The sequence below is a fragment of the Aegilops tauschii genome, chromosome 5 (assembly GCF_002575655.3).
Source record: "Aegilops tauschii subsp. strangulata cultivar AL8/78 chromosome 5, Aet v6.0, whole genome shotgun sequence".
NCBI lineage: Eukaryota > Viridiplantae > Streptophyta > Magnoliopsida > Poales > Poaceae > Aegilops > Aegilops tauschii.
The window spans coordinates 143,543,208-143,561,684 of NC_053039.3; the positions used below are offsets into that span (position 1 = coordinate 143,543,208).

The 18,477-nt window shown below is 46.0% G+C and overlaps 1 protein-coding gene across 1 annotated transcript; it reads right to left on the minus strand.

Moving 5' to 3' along the window:
* Window positions 1-13,996: 13,996 nt before the first annotated feature.
* Window positions 13,997-17,416, minus strand: LOC141022632 (uncharacterized). The gene is made up of 4 exons (XM_073498897.1): window positions 17,184-17,416; window positions 16,702-16,882; window positions 16,510-16,585; window positions 13,997-14,082 (listed from the first exon to the last, which is right to left on the minus strand). Exons 1-4 carry the CDS (start codon window positions 17,414-17,416, stop codon window positions 13,997-13,999), a joined length of 576 nt encoding a protein of 191 aa, XP_073354998.1.
* Between the last annotated feature and the right edge of the window lie 1,061 nt (window positions 17,417-18,477).

Below are 18,477 nucleotides of genomic sequence, written 5' to 3' on the forward strand. Positions count from 1 at the left end.
GAAGGGGATGAGCAAAGGGGGCTCCGCCCCCCTCCTGGCGTATGTCGCGGCCACTGCGGCGGTAAGGCTCTTTGTGTGATCGACAAGGCGCTCCTCCTCCTCCCGCAGGAACTCAGTGTAGCGCGCAAGGTCGCTATCGCATGTGCGGGCATCCACCTCTGCCTCCCATCTTCGGGCGGCGGTGGTGGAGCGGGTGATGACCCCGGCAGTCGAAGGTCGGCTGGCAGCCACGGTGGCCGACGACGGGGTGGCGGCCACGACCACCACCTCCCGCCTTCGGGCCACGGTGGCGGAGCGGGTGATGGCCATAGTGGCCGGCAGTGGGGTGGCGGCCATGACGGCCATCTCCCGCCTTCGGGCCGTGGCGGTGGAGCGGGCGATGGCCCTGGCTTTCGACGGTGGAGTGGCAGCAATGGCGGCCGGCAACAGCTGCCGACGGGCACCGGCGGCGGAGCGTGTGGTGGGTGTTCAGCGCACACCCAATAGGGACGCCACACGCACTACACTACGTCGGGGACTGCGCCGCCGCCGCGGTGTAGCCTCCCAGCTGGAGCTATCCTCTGATGAAGGTGGAGTGGCTGAGCGACAACGACGGACCGGTGCCATTGGCGAATGTGGGAGAAGCAGATGAGATAAGCTACAGGGATGGAGGGGAAAATGCAACGCAGGATCGACTCGCCGACCGTGAGGGCTTTTATACAGGCCGGTAAGCATTGGGATTTTGGGGGATTTCACCGAGTCGGGCGGGAAGCTTGCGCAGGAACCTGCGAGGTTGCGCGGGAACGGGCTCACCGACGATTCATTGGCGCCACCATTTGGCAAAAAGAACGCCCCCGCGCGCTACGCAAGCTTGCGCTGTAAGACGTCTGCGGCAACGGGGTGATAAGACGTGCGAGAGGAGGACGAAAGGCCACGTACACATATGGTTAATAAAAAAACGTTTGCGATTTAATTACCTACTATACCACCGTCCTGGTTTATAAGTATGATTTAACTAATAAAATACGAATGCATGTCGCCACATATTATATAGTTGGATTTGTATTTGAACATAGTTTCCAATTATATAATTTTTTTAAACATGCATTAACATTTTGTTGGTTAAATTTGAGGGCAAAGTATGGCACGGAATATAAAGGAGACTATAGAGTAGACGGGGGTGGTACCACCCGGCCGCTCTCTACGCAGCGACGCAACTATCGGCCGGCTTGTAGGCATTCCTGCGTGTTCAACTGCTCTATGCGTGTGGTTGCTTGCGGTTCAGGCAGCTGCAGCGCGCTCTGCTCGCGTCCCACCACGCGTGCTCTGCTCTCGCGTCCCTTCGGGTGCTCTACCCTCGTCCCTCCACGCGCGCTGCCAGTGTTTTGGGCCGACGCACGATCACACACGTTCGTGTGCAAGCGGTTGCGCCGGGCGCGGCGCAACTATGCAGTTACCCGCTGCAAAAACTGCCATGGGGACGCGCCGAGAATCCACGCCGCCCGGCCCCTTTTTATTCCTCCGGCAATTTACCTTCATCTCTCGTCTCACACGACACAGTAAGCACACTCACGAGGACACATACAGAGAGGACATCCAGCGGTTCCAATGGCGCTCCCAGCGGCCGATGACGACAACAGCGGGTAGTTCACCATGCATCACGTAGTGGACACCCACGTGAGGGGGAAGGCCCTCTCGGTGGTGTACACGAACGATCCGGTCTCGGTGGAGAGCTCCATCCAAACTGTGGAGCAGTTCCTTGCCGAGGACAAGTACCGAGTGGTCGACTTCGACCTCGAGTACACCATCGGTCGTGCCGGGCACGATCAGAAGGTTGTCGTCCCCCAGTTGTGCGTGCGACATGACGTCCTCGTCTAGCACTTCCACCTTGCCACAAGGCCTTGCGAGCATTTCTCCAGGTTTATCAACAGCTCCAACTACAGTTTCGCTACGGTGGACACCACCAACGATCTAAAATCGCTCAAGGTTTCGGACTTGAAATGCCCGAATCTTGTCAACATCCAGTACCACTACAAGGTCTGGGGCAGCGACAAAAGCAAACTGAACTCCCTGGTTGACCTCGCCTCGGCCATCATCGACCCCTACTACGTGAAGATGAAGCAAGAGAGCAATAAGGACAAGAACGCCTGGCACAGTGTGTGGCATAAGAGACTGGATGAACAACATGTCAAGTACACGGCCATGGACGCGTACACAAGCTACGAGATGTACAGGTGGATCATTGACATGAGGAACTGTCTTCTTCCTGACCCAGATGAGGGATCGAGCCACATAGCAGTGGCGGGAGCGTCACAAGAAGTAGATGACTAGACAATCGTTTCTCCTACTTTAGAATGCATGCAATTGTTTATTGAGGTGTGTGCGAATGATCTGTATAGTCACTTATGTAATTGGATGTTTATTGCAGTTATATATATACATGTTATTCTACTGTAGACAGAGCAATTCACATGGCTTATTAGCAGCAATAGTCTCTGTTATTATTGGTCTTCGCACACATTTTAGATTATGGACCTGTTTGCCGCGTATCACACACATCTTGTTCATTTGAACCGTTTCCATTGTGTTGCCTAATCACACACAGTTCATCCCAGTGAACCGTATGCTGTATATTGCACACGCCTTCATCTGGTTGCCCGTTTCTTTTGTGCCTCCTCATCCCAAACAGTTAATTGAGCTGAACCGTATGCCCTGCATCACACACGCAACTAAATTATGAACCGTGTTTGATGCATCTATCATCGCAAATGTTTTGCACCTTTTTGATGGGTTTTTTACACCATCGTATGTGATTATGGCATCGCACACAGTTTCGTCAAAGGGTCTCTGATCGTAGTGTCGCATTTGGACCATCCTGCAGTAGTGATTGGATGTTTGTGTGTAAATGTAAATCACGAAAAATGGTTCTTGGTATCTAGAGAAGAAATACACACACACACACGAGAGGGAGAGAGAGAGTAATTCATAGTGGATATAAAATACCTATTAATGTTGTACGTGAGTTGACTCGACATGCTGCAGGATCTTCTGATTTGTTCTCTGAAGGTGGCCTCGGAGCATAGTGTTGCATATTCCTGAAGCAATTCTGATGCTCTGTTTTGTTAGGATTAAGATGCTTGAACATGTAAGCAGTACACTATAGAGCAATAGAGATCTTTCTCATGCTGACTACATGCTACCATTTGGGCCATACACATTGTTTAGTAAGTAATCAAAAAGTGTCGAACGCTAGCTACCAAAGCAAATCTGAATCTGCTAACTATACTACTACTGCCACAACTAACCAAGGTTGGAGCATAAGAAAGGAGGGGTTGCCAAGTTGAACGCGAAGGACAAGCTTCCAGACGGCGGCTGCTCGTCCACCAACCGCCATGGTTGGAGCCTGCGGGAGGAGGGGTGCGAGGGAACAGGAAGGAAGCAAGGAGCCGCCCAAGGTCCCGTTCATACGACGGCGCAGGCAGAAGACATGATGGTCCCTTGTCCTCCGAGAACGACGGGGACAAGGGAGGCGGCGGCGACGCAGTCCAGCAGTGGGGAAGGAGAATGGGGAACGGGAAGAAAGATTGAGTTCGTGTGTGTTGTGTGTGTGTGTGCGCGCGCGCGCGCGCGCGTGTGTGTGTGTGTGTGTGTGTGTGAATAAAAGTATTTCAATGGGCCAAGCCCAAAAAATAGTGCAAAGTAATTACAAATGAAATATAATATTCCAAAAATGGTTTGTCACCATAAAAATGATTCCATTCTAAAAACATTATCAAAATAAAAAATATTCATGTTATTTTGTACAACAATAAATAAAATTGATTGAAAGACTATTCCATACACAACTACTGTTTCATCGGAGAGGTGAAATATGTCATGTCGAACATTGTTAGGGTACGTTCAAATTTCATGGTCCAAAAAGAAATACTCAGTGTAACCTTATTTCTGACGTTTGTAAAAGTTGGATTAAAAAGTGTTGCATAATGGCGTGTGGAGCAAGTTATATTTAATATTTCGCCCGGTGCAATGCACGGGCATTTGTACTATTGTACTTATGTGCATCTACGCTAGATATAATGCTTAGCGTTTGCATGTGTGCCCAATTCCAAGCAGCACCAAAGGAGTCGCATCCCTCGCAGTGAAGCGAATACTTCGATATTTGGCTCACACCCCAACGCTAGGATTATAGTATCCAAAGGGCTCAGAGTTTGATCTAGTTGGATACTCAGATGTTGATTATGCTGGTGACAAGGTCGATCGCAGGTCCACATCAGGCATGTCACTTTCTTGGACGATCTCTTGTCTGTTGGTCTTCAGAAAAGCATAACTGTGTATCACTATCCACTACTGAGGCTGAATACATTGCTGCTGGATCTTGCTGCGCTCAGCTTCTCTGGATGAAGCAAACCCTCAAGGACTATGGCATCAACATGAAGAATGTTCCCTTGTATTGCGACAATGCGCCATCAAGATTTCCCACAATCCAGTTCAGTACTCGAAGACAAAGCACATTGAGACCTGTCATCACTTTCTCAGAGGTCATGTGCTGAAGGAAGACATTGATATCATTGACGTCAACACTGAAGAGCAATTGGCAGATATCTTCACGAAGTCCTTGTATGTGAAAAGGATTTGCAAGCTGCGCTGTGAGCTAAATATCTTAGAATCCTCGAATGTCATGTGAATGGACACACATCCTAACGCGCATGCATATTGATGACTTAGGTGCGCAACACACAAAGTAATGTATGTCTTCAATTCATGAAGACATACCCTCTAAGTGTGAATACATTAATGCGGAATTTGACTTCGGAGTGCCACGATAATTGTGCGTCATGTCTGGGTCTGATACTTTCTATACGGTGGGTAACGCCACCACCAACTTTCTTGAAGTTTTTTGTGTTTGGCGTCATGTTGCATTATCTTCAAAGTTGGTTTGTCTTCAACATTGCCTTGTCTTCATGATTTATCTTCGCAATGTTCTATTTGGTCTTCACTGATATATATATAGTGTTACTATTCATCACTCAGGGTGCAGAATAAGTTATTCCTCACCCGAGGTAATATTACGATCATTTCATAAATATAAATTACATTTGAAATACAAATAGTTACATTCATATTGATTTACTGCATAAAATTTTGCATAACAAAAAAAATATAGGTCAAAAATTGTATTTTATGTACATTTTACACTATGTTTTTACATTTTTAATTTTACGTAACATAAAATACGACGAGTATAGGTTTTTTACGTTCTCTTTTTATGTCTAAAATAAGACAAAACTTACAAAACGTAAAATTACGGTGCATAGATGTTAAAATCCATTCTACCACCTGGGGGTAGTTACCCCACATGTCCCATATACTACCATATGGTAGTATATATTCTACTTTAGAATTTTAAGTATGTTCATATAATATATATAAGATACTACAAAGTGAGTTACATGAAAAAATTGCAAGTTGACCCATGATTTTTATTATATTTGTGAAATACGTACATATTTGTACGTAAAAAGGAGCATACTCAAAATATGATACATACTACCAAAAAAGTAGTATATATAGTACCTAAACATTCTTATATACTACATAGTACGCGTACATACTCTCCGATTTGATAGATACTACATACAACATACAAAACTCAACTGATGGTAACTACCACTGGTGGTAGATAAAATTTGTCCTATATATATATATATATATATATATCAAATTTGTCCTATATATATATATATATATATATATATATATATATATATATGTTCTATCCTCTATAGCAGCATTCACTTATAGCTATGTCTTCAAGTTGCCATTTTGTGCGCTAAGTGAATGTGATCGGACCCTAACCCTTCCATGCTTATCTCAAATTATCTCTGTCTCTTCATAGGACGACTCTGGTCCCCGAAGGAGTGCACCCACGCCCCTGGGGAGCCACCGCAGGGGTCGCGGCGTGTTTATGGGGGCAGCCTCGCCCTCTCTTGGGCAGCGGCGAGCCGGGCCCCTCCTGGTGAGCCTTCCCCTTCTCGGCGGCGGAGAACCTCTTTGTCGGCGCCATGGGTACCACGGCAAGATGGTGAGGCAAAAAGGAAGGAGAGAGATTGGGCGACGAGAAGAAGGGGATGAGCAAAGGGGGCTCCGCCCCCTCCTCATTTATAGCCAAGGGGAGGCCAATCGCCGGCCTCCACGATCGGACGTAATGATGGTTTTTCTGTGCATGCAGCAGAGTCTCATCAAGTCGAACAGCTGCCGAGGCAGCGTGGGGAAGCGGAAGCGCCCACGTCCAATCAATCGCCACGCGTCGACCGAAGCTGCAGGCGGTTGGGGCCCGCGGCGCTCCGCCCTTGCCCTTTGGCTTCGCCTCAAAGCCAAGTTCGAGCGCGCCTTGGGCCCGGGGGCTACTGTCGGCGTCCTGGGAACAGGGGTACCCAGACTTGCCTGCCTGCAGCCCACGGCGTGGCTCTATCAAACGGCCCAGTACGGCCTAGCTTCAGCAACAACAACTCAAGACCCTCGCGAGGCGGACGACGCCAAGACCTCCCTGGGTCGGACTCACTAGGCTGGCTCACGAGGAGTAGAGATATCTATGCAAGGTGCACCTCGCGAGGTTCACATGACGTGAGCCATGACGACCAAGGCCAGGCGGGCGCCAGCAGGCGCAGTGTACCAGTTTCATCTTTGGTGCTAAGGAGACAAGCGCACGCGCGGGGTCCCGAGGAATCAAGCAAAGGTTTCCATATCGGTGCAACAAGACCAAGACCGCCAGGACGGTAGGACAGAGGTCATCGCGGATCCCACCGCGGCGTCACCACCAGAGCCTTTTGCAGGCGAAGACTACTTTTGTCAGGATAGCTTGTACTAGTTGTCTCCCTTCAAATTTGGCTGTTGTGGGATCCCTTCCCGCCTACATTTGGGAAGAGGACCAAGGCACTATAGATAGGACTTAGCCACCACCATAGGGGGGATGGATCAATTCCACCCTGACCACCCTCACCACCTCATCGAGCTCAAGAACACCTCACCTCCTAAGGCCGTTCAACCACTATACTAGTTCATCCTCAGCCCCTCGAGGCAATCCACCACAAAGCTGGAGTAGGGTATTACACCGCAAGGTGGCCCGAACCAGGGTAAACTACTATGTCTCTTGTCCCTTGGGTTCATCGAGCTAGGCTGTGGAATCATTGAGCACGCAGACTGGGAAGGGAGAGTTATTCGCACGCACCCCAGAGTTCGAACCTCTCATGGGTCTGCGGAACCCTGAATCTGACAAAATATACCTCCTTCCAAAATAATCATAGTTATAGGATTTTCAGGAGTCAAAATTTCAAAAAGAAGCGCATAATTTAATGAGGTTTCAAACATACAACGTCAAATTTAACGCTGTCTATTTAGGTCAATCCCCAAAGTTCAAGTGTACTCTAAACGTGAATGCTTCTGTTTCCAAATTTTGAACGAAGCACCAAAAGAGCCTCTACTCGCCCGAAACCACGTGAGATGAATGTTTGGTAGAAGGAAATTACTTTCCTAACTCTGACCCGTAAAACCTACCGGCCCGACGTCCAAAGGTTTAAACAGGGGTAGGTTTGTAACTTCATCTAGACGCCACACAACCGCCTCCGAAAAACGTTCATACACCGTGGCCGCCTAAAAACACACATGTGCTCGGCCAAAATCGCTCATGCCCACTATTTGGGACACCTGGGATTACTGTCCTACCCCCAACCCGCAGTAGGTCCGAAATTTAAGAGGGGGGCAAAGTTTGTACTTTCCCCAAATTTCAAACAAGCGTCCCAGACCGAAACATGGTTCCCCCTTAGCTCCCCATCCCCCGTCCGATTCCCCATTCATACTCCGTGGGCGCCAAAACTACCACTCCACCAGCCGTGAAACCCCACCGTCCTCTGTCCGCCACCCCATCCCACCCATCAACCACCGCCCTCCTCCACAGCAGCGCTGATACCCCGACGTCGTTGTCCATCGTAACCGCAACAATGCCTTCCACGGCTAGTAGTTGAAGCCAAGGATGAGCTGCCTCTAGGACGCTGACGTGCATCATACCCGAGCCAGTTCAACCACGCCGTCCGGCGCCTCGCCGCTGCCGCTCCAATGTCGCCACCGACCATCGCACTGGAGTTGTTCCCGGTACGCTGTCCTTCGCTGCCTCGGATCTGCTTCCCCTCTGTCGACAGACGCCCACCAGAACACAACTAACAATTTGGCCATGGGTTCGTCCGAGGCTCCACCGCCCTCCACAACATCAGATCCCTTGGTAAAATGAAGAACATCGCTGCGAAATCAGGAGGACACAGCACTGGCAACCGGAACAGGTACTCCTCTTCCCTTATTCGTGCAAATCTTACGTGTCTGCTTGCACGGTATTCATCCCATAGAAGACACTAGTTGACTGCTTCTTAATGCACCTTCTTCCTGATACTAGATGTTCCTAGTAACTCGCGATGCACAAGGTTTCTCCTCATATACTATTTCACCTTAGCTAGAGGTCCATCGCCCCCTGGATTTCAATTACTGGTCAGTTGATTCCCAATTAAAGGAAGCACCACCCGCGGAGGCGCTAGTCCGCCTGTTATGCCGGGGAAGCGGCGCCTCGGTGTCTATCTTAGGTGTGTGTGGGGCCTAGGAGCTGCTGGCGCCCGATCTAGAAGTCGGCCGAGCTTAAAGGGATGGCCGGGGGGCGGTGCCAAGCACGATGGTCGTGTGATGTCGAGGGGAGGGTGGGGCGGCGGAGGTAGGGGTCTGGGCCGGTGGTCGCTGGCGGTTCGAGAAAGATCGTCAACAGTGACTAGCGGGAGGTAGACGAAGGCCATCTCCCATTCCTTGTAGATCGGACGGTTCAGAAAAAAATCGACTAACCTATTTATTTTCAGTCGACTGTTATTTTGATAGGACCACATGTAGTCGTGTGCTAGAGGAGTACCTGCATTTCCCAGCCATCCCTTTGCTCATATTACAAAATCCTAGAATCAAATTTCTTTGGCCATGCAATGTTGTAGAGCTATCATATGTCTCATGTCATTTTAAAGGGTGAAGTGTCAGCAGATGGAGATAGTAAACATAGCTCTGGAGTTGATGATCTCGCTCGCCATGAACCACCATTCCAGGTGCTTGCTTTAACTTCGCGGTGTCATATGTGGTTTCATGTTGCATATGGTGTCTAGCTTGTATTCGAAAGGCCGAAATTGGTCTTTATTAAGATAAGGAAAGAAATTTTTTACATCACGGAGACGGCCGCAAAGAGTACAAGACCACAGAGCACCAGAAGCCAAATATCTAGTCAAGGCACTGGCCGAGCCAATGATAAGCCCAGCACAGACAGGCATCACCTGCAACCCAACTGCAAAGCCACGGTGGTGGCGAAGTAGCCCGCCTCCCACCAGGCTCTCAGGTCCTCGATGATCATGCTCACCACTCTAGCAGGGTGTCTAGCTTGTATTGCTTCCAATTTGGTTAAATTGCATTTGCTTAGCTTACACATTATACCTTTGAATATGACATGCCTTCCTGTTTTTGGTACATACTACTACATCTATCTATTAACCATGTTCTTACATCAAACTAATGTTCTTGTGTATCCCTCATCAGTCACTTATGATGAGACAGTCAGGCTTGTGGACTGCTGTAAGAAAAGATCCTCTTTTAAAGAATGTAGTGTCAGCCTCCCCACATGATTCTCAAGAAACGGCAAGGCTAGATGAAGATAGTCAACGTAGCTCTATAGTTGATGACCGCATTTGCCCTACACCACCATCGCAGGTGCTTGCTCTAACTTGGCAGTGTGATATGCGGTTGCATGATGCATATGGTGTCTAGATTGCAATTCTTCCAATCTGGTTAAATTGCATGTGCTATTCTGCTTAGTTTATACATTATACATGTTAATGTGACAGCCTTCCTGTTTGCGGTACATACTACATCTATCTATTAAGCATGTCCTTTCATAAAACTACTGTTTTTGTACCCTGCATCAATCAATTATGGTGAGACACCTTTAGTATATGCAGTGTGATATTGGTTGCATCTTTCATATGATTTATACCATGCACTGCTTCTAATTGTTGAAATGCCATTTATGATGGGACGCTTTTAACTTGGCAGAGTCATATTGGTTGCATCTTTCATGTGGTGTCTACCTTGCATTGCTTCTAATTTGTTGAAATGGCTTCTGCTTAAATTACACAGATAGTTGTGAATATGCCATGTCGTCCTGTTTTTCGTACATATTCCATCCTCATATCATGTGTTTGCCTTACATCAAAGTAGTGATTGTCAGTATCATGCATGAATGAGTTCCGAAGAGTGAATTTTATTGCTTTTTCTTGTAGGTTTTAATTGACAATGCAAAATCAATAAAGCGAAAGGAAATTAGCAAGGCAGTGGATAATGGTGCTCCTTCCGACCAACTGAAATGGAGGGCCTCTACAGATTCTACTCCGCCATCCCCCCAATAAGATTTGCAAGACAACACATGCATAGACACTCAACATAGTTGTGTTGATGATGAGCACGTCTCCCCTAGTCCACCATCACAGTTGCTCCCTCTAACTTGGCACTATTATATGTGGTTGCATGTTATGTATGATGTCTACCCTGCATTGCTTCTAATTTTGTTGAATTCCATTTGCTTACTTTACACAATATACTTGTGAATAAGACACGTGTTCCTGTTTCTAGAAGTTTGATTCCTTGCATTTGTTTTGAGATATAAAGATGGTGATATTAGAGTCATGCTAGAGAGTAATTGTGGATTAGTAAGAATATTGGTGTTAAGGTTTGTGATTCCCGAAGCATGCATGTATGGTCTCCCATTATGCGATGAAATTAGAGCATGATTTATGTTTTATTGCCTTCCTTATGAGTGGCGGTCGGGGATGAGCGATGGTCTTTTCCTACCAATCTATCCCCCTAGGAGCATGCGTATTAGTACTTTGCTTCAATGGCTAGTAATTTTTTGCAATAAGTATGTGAGTTCTTTATGACTAATGTTGAGTCCATGGATTATAGCACTCTAACCCTTCCACCATTGCTAGCCTCTCTAGTATCGTGCAATTTTGGCCAATGCATTAAACCCACCATATACCTTCCTCAAAACAGCCACCATACCTACCTATTATGGTATTTCCATAGCCATGCCGAGATATATTGCCATGCAACTTCCACCGTTTTGTTTATTATGACACATACCATCATTGTCATATTGCTTTGCATGACCATATAGTTGACATAGTATTTGTGGCTTGGCCACCGTTCATATTTTTTATACATGTCACGCTAGATCATTGCACATCCCGATACACCACCGAGGCATTCACATAAAGTATGCTTGTTCTAGTATCGAGTTATAATTCTTGAGTTGTAACTAAATAAAAGTGTGATGATTATCATTATTAGAGTATTGTCCCGTGTGAGGAAGGATGATGGAAGCTATGATTACCTCACAAGTTGGGATGAGACTTCGGACTTAAATAAAAAAAGAGGCCAAAGAGCCCAAAAAGAAAAAAGGAAAAGAAAAAAATGAGAGAAAAAGAGAGAAGGGACAATGTTACTATCCTTTTCCACACTTGTGCTTCAAAATAGAACCATCTTCATGATAGAGAGTCTCCTATTTTATTACTTTCATATACTAGTGGGAATTTTTCATTACAGAACTTGGCTTGTATATTCCAATGATGGGCTTCCTCAAATTGCCCTGGGTCATCGTGAGCAAGCAAGTTGGATGCACGCCCACTTAGTTTTCTTTTGAGCTTTCATGCACTTATAGCTCTAGTGCATCCGTTGCATGGCAATCCCTACTCACTTGCATTGATATCAATTGATGGGCATCTCCATAGCCCATTAATTTTCCTAGTTGATGTGAGACTTTCTCCTTTTTGTCTTCTCCTCAACACCTCCACCATATTCTATTGCACCTATAGTGTTAGGTCCATGGCTCACGCTCATGTATTGCGTGAGAGTTGAAAAAGCTTGAGAACATTAAAAGTATGAAACAATTGCTTGGCTTGTCATCGAGGTTGTGCATGATAAATACTTCATGCGATGAAGATAGAGCATGACAAGATTGTATGATTTTGCAGGGATAACTTTCTTTAGCCATGATATTTTGAGAAGACATGATTGCTTTATTAGTATGCTTGAAATATATTTTTTTGTCAATATTAAACTTTTTTTTTGAATCTTATGGATCTAAATATTCATGCCACAATAAGAAAATTACATTGATAAACATGTTAGGTAGCATTCCACATAAAAAATTCTGTTTTATCATTTACCTATAGGAGGACGAGCAGGAATTAAGCTTGGGGATGCTTGATACATCTCCAACATATCTATAATTTTTTATTATTCCATGCTATTATATTATCTATCTTGGATGTTTTATATGCATTAATATGTTGTTTTATATCATTTTTTGGGACTAACCTATTAACCTGGTGCCCAGTGCCAGTTGCTGTTTTTTCCTTGTTTTTGTCTTTTACAGAAAATCAATACCAAACGGAATGAAACTTTTTGAGGATTTTTCTTGGACCAGAAGAAAACCACGAATCTTCGGGAGGAGCCTAGAGGGGCCACGAGGGAGCCACAAGCTCACAGGGCGCGCCCCAGGAGGGAGCGCGCGCCCTGTGAGCTTGTGAGCCCCTCGGGACTCCCCTAACCTTAATTCTAGCTCCACAAATACCCAAATATTCCCCGTATGCCAGAGGGCACACCAAAAATACTTTTCTACCGCCGCAAGCTTCTGTTCTCGTGAGATCCCATCTTGGGGCCTTTATTGGCACTCTCCCGGAGGGGGATTCGATCATAGAGGGCCTCTACACCAACCTTGCTGCCCTACCGATGATGTGTGAGTAGTTTACCATAGACCAATGGGTCCATAGCTAGTAGCTAGATGGCTTCTTCTATTTCTTTGATTTTCAACATAGTGTTCTCCTCGATGTTCTTGGAGATCTATTCGATGTAATCTTCTTTTGCAGTGCGTTTGTTGAGATCCATGAATTGTGGAATTATGATCAGATTATCTATGAATATTATTTGAGTCTTTTCTGAATTCTTTTATGCATGATTAAGGTAGCTTTGTATTTATCTCCGATCTATTGATTTGGTTTGGCCAACTAGATTGATATTTCTTGTAATGGGATAGGTGCTTTGTGATGTTTTCAATCTTGTGGTGTCCTCACCCAGTGACAGTAGGGGTAGCGAGGCACGTATTGTATTGTTGCCATTAAGGATAAAAAGATGGGGTTTTTACCATATTGATTGGATCTATCCCTCTACATCATGTCATCTTGCTTAAGGCGTTACTCCGTTCTTGTTAACTTGATACACTAGATGCATGCAGGAGTCGGTCTACTTGTCACAGATGTGATGCCTATACTCGTGATCATTTCTTCAGATATCGTCATAACTTTGCACTTTTCTATCAATTGCTCAACAGTAATTTGTTTACCCACCGTATGTGTTCTTTCAAGAGAGAAGCCTCTACTGAAAACTATGGCCCCTGGGTCTATTTCTCATCATATATTTTCAGATCTATAAAACCCAAAATAAAAAAATACCTTGCTGCAATTTATTTACCTTTACTTTATTTTGCATTTTTATTTATCTTTTATACCTATGTCTATTAGATCTCATCCTTGCAATTAACCGTGAAGGGATTAACAACCCCTTTTTTGCATTGGGTGCAAGTATTTGTTTGTTTGTGTAGGTGCAACTAGTGGAGACTTGCATGTACCTCCTACTGGATTGATACCTTGGTTCTTAACTAAGGGAAATACTTATCTCTACTTTGTTGCATCACCCTTTCCTCTTCAAGGAAAAAACCAATGCAAGCCCAAGAAGTAGTAGAGTGCTACAGCGGGGAGGGCCCGTGCGCACGTGGTCCTAAGGCCGTGCGCGTGGGGGTGCGCGTCTTAGCTCTTTGAGTAGCCCATGGGCATGGGGTATGGAGGGCCCGTGCGCACGGGGTCGCCTGGGAGGTGTTGTCTTCATCTTCTTTCGCTCATTTCTCCTTCCTCGTGGCCTTGTGGTGCTTATCCTCCTCCTTTGGGGTGTCCCTTAGCTGCTTGGTGGCGTCGGCCTTCATACCTAATGACACATAGCATGTTTTGGTGAGATAGCATTCAAGTTCCTTTGTATCCATATCAATCTCGAGTAGGAGTGAGTTCACCTTGGTTTCAATGGCGCGTGCTCGAGCTCTTGTCATAGGTCCATGTGGTGCTTGATGTGTTGGTGTAGAGTCCATGGGGATGACGGAAGGATGCTCCACATCATCTCCCCCCCCTTGGGTGAGATCCGTCCTCGGATCATGATCTTCATCACCATGGTATGGGGGCAAGTCCTTGACGTTGAAGGTGTCGCTGACATTGTACTTTTTGTGTGGGATGTCGATCTTGTAGGCGTTGTCATTGTAACGACCTAGCACCTTGAAGGGGCCATTGGCTCATGGTAGTAGCTTGGACTAGCGCTCATTGGGGAAGCGGTCCTTGCGGGGATGTAGCCATACTAGATCGCCCGGTTCGAACACCATTGGGGTCTTGTTGATGTTGAGCTTGGTGGCGAGGCGGTGTACTTGCCGCTCGATCATGGACCTTGTATCTTCATGCACCTTCTTGAGGTAACTTGCTCTTGCACTTGCGTCCATATTTGCTCGTTCTTGAAGTGGTAGAGGAAGGATGTCCAAGGGTGATAACGAATTGAAGCCGTAGACGACCTCGAAGGGGCACTTGCCGGTATTAGAGTGTCTTGCGCAGTTGTAGGCGTACTCGGCGATGGGTAAACACTCCTCCCACTCCTTGATGTTCTTTTTTATCAACACGCGTAGGAGAGTGGATAGCGTCCGATTGGTGACTTCGGTTTGGCCGTCGGTTTGAGGATGGTAGGCCGTTGAGAATAGTAGCTTGATGGCGAGATTGGCGCATAGTGTCTTCCAAAAGTAGCTTAGGAACTTGAAGTCGCCGTCCGACACGATGGTCCTTGGCACTCCATGTAGCCTCAAGATTTCCCTACAAAATAGATTTGCAACAAGCATAGTCTATCTTATTGCATGGGATGAAATGTGCCATTTTTTAGAATCGGTCCACAACAACAAATACTGAATCCTTGCTATTTTGAGTTCTAGGTAATCCAAGCACAAAATCCTTGCTAATATCTTCCCATGGTTGATATGGAATAGGTAATGGCATATGTAAAACATGAGTTTGAGCTTGTGACTTAGCTTTGCGGCATGTAGAGCATCCATTGGTGAAGCGTGCAACATCACGAAACATCTTTGGCCAAAAGTACTTGAAGGAGAGTGTGGCAAAGGTCTTGTGTCGCGCCCGAAATGTCCCATAAGTCCTCCGCCGTGAGCCTCTTGCAAAAGTAACAAATGAAGAGACAACTCGGGCATACAAAGTTTGCTAGCAGGCATAAGATAGCCATTTTTGAGGTAATAGTTCTCCCAACAAGTATTAGCAAGACATTTGGCACAAAGAATCGCAAACGAAGGATCATGTGCATATAGATCGTTAACATGCTCAAAGCCAATGACATTCACTTCAAGTTGAGTAACTAACATGCACTTGCGGGAAAGGGCATCCGCCACAACATTTTCTTTACCATTAATGTATTTGATCACATAAGGAAAATATTCAATAAATTCACTCCATTTAGCATGTTGTTTATTCGACTTGGTTTGACCTTTAAGATACTTAAGTGTTTCATGATCGGTATGTATGACAAATTCATGTGGGCGAAGGTAATGCTCCCAAACATGCAATACTCGCACTAAAGCATACAATTATTGTCATAGATGGGATAGTTAAGTTGAGCTCCGAAAAGTATTTCGCTAAAATATGCAATGGGTCGCTTTTCTTGCATCAAAACTCCACCAATACCATTACCGCTAGCATTACAATGGACTTCGAAAGTTTTATCAAAATTTGGTAATGCAAGTAATGGAACATGTGTAATAAAATTCTTAAGCTCATGAAATACGATATCTCGGGATGGTCCCCAAACAAAAGGTGCATTCTTCTTGCTCAAGGCATGCAAAGGTGATGCAATAGTGCTAAAGTCCCTAACAAAACGATGATAGAATCCGGCTAAGCAAAGGAAACTATGCATTTTTTGCAAGTTGGTTGGGTTGTGGCCAAGTTTTAATAGCATCAATTTTAGCTTCATCTACATGAACATCCTTAGAAGACACCAAAACCCAACAAAACAATTTTGTCAACACCAAATGTGCATTTCTCCATATTAGCATAAAGACGTTCTTTTCTACGAGTTTGCAAAACGGTCCTAAGATGAGTGACATGAACTTTGAGAGATTTGCTAAACACAAGTATATCATCAAAGTAGACCACAACAAATATGCCAATGTAGGGCGAAGAACATAGTGCATGACATCCATGAAAGTACCCAGTGCTTCCGATAAACCCATAGGCATAACTAACCACCCGTACAAACCAAATTTAGTTTCAAAAGAGGTTTTCCACTCATCACCTTGTTGTATGCGAATTTGGTAATACCCACTTTTAAGATCAATTTTTGAGAAAATGGTGGCGCCACTAAGCTCATCTACCATATCATCAAGCGTGGCATGGGATGCCTATAGCGAATGGTGATAGCATTTATGATACGGCAATCAGAGCACATGCAAAAACTACCATCTTTCTTAGGCACAAGAATAACCGAAACGACACAAGGGCTTAAGCTTTCACGTACATGTCCGTTGTCGATGAGTTGTTGTACTTGCCTTTGTATCTCCTTAGTTTCTTCAGGGTTGACGCGGTATGGAGCCTTGTTTGGTAGAGGTGCACCAGGGATGAGGTCGATCCGGTCCTCGATGCCGCCTATAGGAGGTAGGTCGGGAGGGTAGCTCATCGAGAAAGATGTTCGTGAATTCCTGCAACAAAGGAGACAACACTAGCGGAAGATGGTTAGAAGTGTTAGTCCTTGCCGCTTCATCTTTGCACACTAGAACATAGTGTATGACACTGGATGGGTTCTCACACACTTCTCTCATGTCTCTTTTGGTAGCTAAAAGCACTATGTTTTTCTTGTCGCTCATCGTGGAGGCACTCATTTTTGGCTTGTGGCGCTCACTCTCATTTGGGTGGTTCACTCTCTCACTATTATTTCCATGATGGTTGGTTGGTTGCTTGTCGGCGATCACTTGGCTTGGCAACATAGGTCGTAGCACGTACTCTTTCCCCTTCATCTTGAAACTATAGTGGTTGGTACAACCATTGTGGATCACGGCGCGGTCGAATTGCCAACGTCGTCCCAAGAGAAGATAGCACACGGACATGGGAACCACATCACACTCCAAGGTGTCCTTGTAGGCGCCGATCTTGAAAGAGACTTGAACGGTGTGCTCCACTTGAATTGTGCCGGAGTCGTTAAGCCATTGGCCCTTGTAGGGGTGAGGATGCTTCATCTTGACCAATTGTAGCTTGGAACATAGCTCTTCACTTCCTAAGTTGTGGCAACTTCCTCCATCGATGATGACCTTCACAGAACGTCCATTGATGCCCACCTTGGTGTGGAAGATGTGGCAACGTTGGTCTTTGTCTTGTTGGTGTTGAAGCGTCAAGACCTTGGAGACAACAAGGGCGGGGCTTGAATCATTGTCGCAAAAGACTTGCTCATCTTCCTCTTCATTCACGCGCCGGTGCATGGCCACGTGCGCAAGGGCTTCCATTTCTTCTTCACTCATGGAGTTGTATGTGCCATCATCATTGGCAATCATGGTTCGCCGGTTTATGCATTGGAAGGACTTGTGTCCTCGGCCATCACATGTGAAACACTTGAGAGAACTCGTCTTGACGGGGTCGTCCGGTGGCGCCGATGATGAGGGAGATTTTTACATGTAGTTGCTTGCCGGTGGACGAGTCGAGGAAGGTGTCGCTTGCTTGGAACTTGACTTGTCGTCGATACTTGGAGGTGCTCTAGTCGAAGTAGGAGGTGTCGTAGTTGAGGGAGCTTGAGTGTAGGAGCAGTAGGTCTTGGAAACCTTGGTCGCTTGATGAACTAGCTAGAGAAGTTTGGAGTAGGGTTGGAAATCGACAATCTTCTTTATTAGGTGATTGAGGCCGTTCAAGAAGCGTGCCATAGTTTGCTCGTCTTCCTTGACATTGGCTCTTATCATGGAAATTTCCATCTCTTGATAGTTTTCTTCCACCGTCTTCGTGCCTTTCTTGAGAAGTCGCAACTTCTTGAAGAGATCGCGAGTGTATTGTGTAGGCACGAAGCGAGCTCTCATGGCATCCTTCATTTGTGTCCAAGTCATGACGGGTAGTTCGCCTCTCTCCCGTCGTCTTGCGAGCACTTGTTCCCACCAAATGAGGACGTAGTCTTGAAATTCGAGAGATGCAATGGCGATCTTATTTTCCTCGTCGTAGTTGTGAAGACAGAATATCGGACCTTCAATGCCCATGAGAGATATTGTTCGGGATTGGTGCTTCCGGAGAACTTGAGCTTGCCGTAGCGTATTTCTTA